Source organism: Saccostrea cucullata, unplaced genomic scaffold (assembly GCF_032062105.1).
Source record: "Saccostrea cucullata isolate Sc308-1 unplaced genomic scaffold, CSIRO_AGI_Scuc_v1 ctg3583, whole genome shotgun sequence".
NCBI classification, from domain to species: Eukaryota; Metazoa; Mollusca; class Bivalvia; order Ostreida; family Ostreidae; genus Saccostrea; species Saccostrea cuccullata.
The window spans coordinates 55,435-60,904 of record NW_026935846.1 but is presented as its reverse complement, the minus strand read 5'-3'; the positions used below and the strand labels follow the sequence as shown (position 1 = coordinate 60,904).

The window sequence follows — 5,470 nt, the reverse complement described above, 5'->3', positions numbered from 1 at the left end:
GACAGCCACTGGTGAAGTCTCTCCTTTCTTTGGGAAAGGGAAATTTAGCTTGAAAGTGGGTGAAATGGTTTTTTGGCATGAAATGTGGCTTGCTGATATCAAAGGTGACGGGATTCTGGGAATGGATTTTCTTATGGAACACCATTGTGATGTCGTTTTGAGTGAACAAAATTTAAAGTTGGGAAACAGTGTTATTCCTTGTTTCAAATCTAGTGTAGAGGCCATGTGTTGTAGAGTGGTGATTGCAGTGTCAACTTGTGTGCCAGCAAATAGTGAAGCAATTGTACAGGGAAAAGTGATTGATGCTCTGGAAAACTCTGATTTTGTTTTGATTGAGCCAAGTAAACAATTTAGTGACCATTACAATCTTTTTGTAGCATCGAGTGTGATTAATGTGTCTGGAGATAGTGTTCCCGTAAGGCTATTGAATTTAACTGATCAAGACATTAGCCTCAATAAAAATGTTTTAGTCGCTGAATGTGTTGAGGTGAATGAAGTGCAGTTAGAAACAGACACAAATGAAGTCCGTAGATGTCAGACAAGTGAGTCTAATTGTTTACCGAAACATCTGGAGAGGTTATTTGAGGATAGCTCTGTGAATTTAAACAGTGATCAAATAGAAAAAGTGAAACAAATATTACTTTCAAATCAAAATGTATTTTCTAAACATTCAGGTGACATAGGGAGAACAAATCTAGTGACTCATAAAATAGATACACAGGGTGCAACTCCAATAAAGCAGAGACCCAGGAGAGTTCCTTTAGCTAAACAACAAATTGTGAAAGATTCAGTGAAGGAAATGCAGGATGCTGACATAATTGAACCATCAAATGGACCTTGGGCTTCTCCTGTGGTATTAGTGACAAAGAAGGATGGGACAGCTAGATTTTGTTTGGACTACAGAAAAATTAATGATGTGACTGTGAAGGATTCTCAACCGCTACCAAGGATTGACGATTCATTAGATGCTTTAAGTGGTTCTAAGTGGTTTTCAACTTTAGATTTAAAAAGTGGTTATTGGCAAGTTGAGGTAGAACAAGAGGATAGACCAAAAACAGCTTTTGCAACATTTGACAGTGGGTTTTGGCAGTTTAAAGTCATGCCATTTGGATTGTGTAATAGTGGTGCAACATTTGTAAAACTAATGGAAAAAGTGCTATATGGATTGAATTGGAAAATTTGTATGGCATACTTGGATGACATAATTGTGATTGGCAACTCTTTTGAGGATCAAGTTTCAAATTTATCTCAAGTGTTTGAAAGAATTAGGGAAGCTAATTTGAAATTAAATCCAGAAAAATGTGTTTTATTTCAAAAAGAAGTGAAATTTCTGGGACACGTGGTGAATGAAAATGGAGTTTCTACAGATCCAGAGAAAACAAAAGTGATTGAGGAATGGGTAATTCCTAAGAATGTGACTGAAGTTAGGAGCTTTTTGGGATTATGCTCATATTATAGGAAATTTATTAGAAATTTTGCTTCTATCGCCAAACCACTTCACAGGCTTACGGAAAAGGGGAGGAAATTTTTGTGGACTGAAGAGTGTGATCTTTCTTTTAGGACTTTGAAGGAGCTACTTGTGTCACCTCCAATATTGGCTTACCCAAACAGAACTGGGCTATTTGTGTTGGACACGGATGCAAGTGATTCAGGACTTGGTGCTGTGTTGTCTCAGATACAGGATGATCAGGAAAAAGTGATATGTTATTACAGTCAGTCACTCTCAAAACCAGAAAGGAAGTACTGTGTGACAAGAAAGGAATTGTTGGCAGTTGTGAAAGCAGTGAAACAATTTCATCATTATCTTTATGGCAGACATTTTATTGTGAGAACTGATCATGGTGCATTGCGTTGGTTGCTTAATTTCAAAAATCCTGAAGGTCAAATGGCTAGATGGATTGAAATTTTGTCTACTTATGATATGGAAATTCAACATAGACAGGGAAGGTTGCATGCGAATGCTGACTCGTTGTCCAGACGACCTTGTTTTCATGTTGAGTGTTCCTATTGTGATAAAGTTGAGAAAAAGAATGTCACTTCTAGTGAAGAGATTGGCATTCAAACGGACATCAGTGGATGTGAGTTTTCGGGTAGATTGCTGGAAATTGCGTTAAAGAAGGACGCGAGTGCGAGTCCGAATACTGTTACGCCAGTTGGTGTCGCTATGTGTAACAGAGTTGTATCCGTACCGGAGATGTCGGAAATGCAACAAAATGATAGTATTTTGAAAAATGTCATGACATGGAAATCATCAGGGATTAAACCTGAATGGAAGGATATTTCTTCCGAATCCTTAGAAGTGAAACATTACTGGGCCCGGTATGATTCACTAACGCTTAAGGATGATGTGTTGTACTTTAAGTGGGAATCAGATAGTGGAAAAGAAGTTCTGTGGTTAATTGTCTTGCCTAAAGAATTACAGAAATATGTGATGAATGAGTTACACAGTTCTAGAACTTCTGGGCATCTAGGGGTTAACAAAACTTTGGAAAGAGTGAAATGTAGATTCTATTGGTTTAATATGAGGAAGGATATTCAACACATGTGTAAAATTTGCGATGTGTGTGCTGCAAGAAAAAGACCTGTGAAACATTATCAAGGACCAATGAAGAAATATGTTGTAGGGGCTCCCATGGAAAGAATAGCGATAGACATAATGGGCCCTCTACCTGAAACTGAAAAAGGAAATAGGTACATTCTGGTGATAGCTGATTATTTCACTAAATGGACTGAAGCAGTGCCATTACGTGACCAGGAAGCAGCAACTGTTGCATCCGCTCTAATTGATCGATTCATCAGTGTCTTTGGTGTACCTAAAGAAATTCATTCTGATCAAGGAACAAATTTTGAATCAGGATTGTTTAAGGAAATCTGTGAATTGTTAAATATGGAGAAAACACGAACTACACCTTTTAGACCAAAATCAGATGGGATGGTTGAGCGTGCAAATCAAACAATTCAAAATATGTTAACAGCTTTCATAGATCCTATGCAAAGAGATTGGGATATGTTTTTGTCGGTTGTGATGATGGCTTATAGATCATCTGTGCATGAAGCAACAAAAGTGTCACCTTCATACATGATGCTTGGAAGGGAAATAACTTTACCAATTGATTTGATGTTCGGCGAAGTTCAGCATGAAAAGCAAAAACAGTTCAAATCAGATTATGCATTTCAACTGGCTGAACAAATGAGAAGTGTGCATGATTATGCCAGGGAAAATTTAAAGCTTACTGCAGATACAATGAAAAGGAGATATGACAAAAATATCAATTTTCATGAGTATAAATTCGGTGATGCTGTGTGGTTACATGACCCAACAAAGAAGAAAGGATTATCTCAAAAATTGCGTAATCATTGGATTGGACCGTTTTTAGTAGTGAAGAAAATAAGTGATGTGACGTACAGAATTCAGGAATCTCAGAGATCAAAACCAAAAGTGGTGCATTCTGACAGATTAAAACCTTATTTGGGAGAAAATAAACCAGAATGGATTATTAGTGAGACTATGGATAGTGAAATAACGGATAGAATTTTGGCTAGTGATGGTGAAAATATTCATTTAGATGGGATTGACAATGACATGAGTGGTGATGTTGTGAAGATAAGTGATGACGAGAATGTTGATGGTGATGTTTGTGATTTGGATAACATTGGACATGTGCAGTGTAGTGACAGTGTATTTAAAAGTGCATCTAAGGAGAAAAGTGAAGCTAGAAATGAGAAACGTGCAAAACGAAATTATAAAGTGCCCACTCAATATAGTGACTTCTATTTATATTAAGATTGGTTGTAGCGTGCTGTTCATTTATTTAATCTTTGTTTTATATTTTCAGGTAATAACTTACGTGTGCAATGTGTGTGAAAAATTTAAGTCAGAGAGCCTATATGCAGCAAATAGGCATGCACAGGAGCAACATAGTGGATTCAAGTATAGTTGTAAGGAATGTAATGCAACTCTTTCGAGAAAGGACCAAGAGCATGGGAACTGCAAAAGAGGATTCGGCTACAGCATTGTTAATTTACGCACGGATTCTACGGGAAGCCAAGCAAAAGAGGAGTTAGAAAAATGGAGTAAGAACATCCTTCCATTACAAATTACTAAAATTTCCGTACGAAGACCAATGCCATCCAGATCGCGAACAAGGTCAAGGTCGCCGTTAGTGAGTTCAGTTAGTAAAGAATATGATGAGATATCCATAGAAGCAGATGACCAATTCGACAAAGAAGAAGAGGAGTTAAGTGTTATTAAACAACTGGAAACAATGCAGAAGAACATGGTGCAATTAGATGTTGGGGGATATAAATTCAAGACAACGAAGGAGACGATAACATCTATTCCATCTAAGCTGGCAAAGTTGATGCAAATCAAATCTTCTAATGGAATTATTCCGTCTTATTTCTTGGACAGGGACCCAAAACATTTCGCAGTAATTCTCAATTATCTTCGAAACAAAGGACAGGTTTCTATTCCAACCTTACCAAACGAGAAGGGAGCCTTGGCAGCATTAAAAGTGGAATGTGAATATTATGAACTTACTGACTTTGTGGACATAATTGAAAGACAATTAAAGGGATTTTGTTCCTGCAGCAAGTAACTGTGAATTAAGATGATTAAAAAGAGTTAGACTTTTTCGTCAATGCTTAAAGTTTGTGTATTTGTACATTTTATGATGTTATATTGATGTAAAGCAATTCACTACAGTCAAAGTTAAATAGTTTAGGGACTAAACTTTTTAAAGAGGGGGGTTATGTTACAAATTCATATTTTACCTTTATAGTAAATTTTTGTAACTCTCTATATCCTGATAATTGTTTAATGATCTAATTTTACAGTAGTGAATTGCTGTGTAAATACATTGCTTAATGTTTCTTTGTTAATTTGTATCACTTCCCAACGTCTATTTATTCACAGTGGGGTGCCGTCTGGTAGGGGGAGTTTCTTAGCCAGCATCTCTATTAATTCGCAGTATATAACTGTCATTGAGGGGATGACCAGTATAAATAGGGTTCAATTGGTTAATTGCTCTGTAGACTTGTTGATTATTTTAAAGATGTCGGAGGCTCAGTTAAGACGGGCTAGAGAGGATTTGGTAATTAAACATTTATTATAGTTTGGTTAGGATTTACCAAGTGACACCTGATATTTCACCGAGATCTTTGGTAAAATTATTACACACCAAGGGCTTTCGGAGAAATTATTGGTGGTAGCCTAAATTATTAAACAGCTATTACTTCCCCTATTCCTGGAAATTAATACCAGCACCAATCTTACACCGAAATTTACCAAGGTGTTGTGTATTGGTGACTTGGTTAATCTTGGTGAACACCGAGTTGCACCGAAATATTTACCAAGGTGTAGCTCTGGTGATTGGTTAAAATATTAGGGATTTGTAATAAATATAAAGGTATTCATTGGTACATATAGTTTTAATAGGAAATTATTAGGTAAGTTAGCAGAATAAAAGAA

The 5,470-nt window shown here is 36.5% G+C and overlaps 1 protein-coding gene across 1 annotated transcript; it reads left to right on the top strand.

The window, feature by feature from the left end:
• The first annotated feature begins 3,602 nt into the window (after nt 1-3,602).
• On the top strand, nt 3,603-5,004 carry LOC134243917 (uncharacterized). Its single transcript, XM_062726157.1, has one exon. It carries the CDS (start codon nt 3,612-3,614, stop codon nt 4,596-4,598), a length of 987 nt encoding a protein of 328 aa, XP_062582141.1. The 5' UTR covers nt 3,603-3,611; the 3' UTR covers nt 4,599-5,004.
• The last annotated feature ends 466 nt before the right edge of the window (nt 5,005-5,470 follow it).

Excerpts from the sequence above, each read along its gene's own strand:
- LOC134243917 (XM_062726157.1), top strand. The coding sequence starts at position 3,612 with ATGACGAGAATGTTGATGGTGATGTTTGTGATTTGGATAACATTGGAC.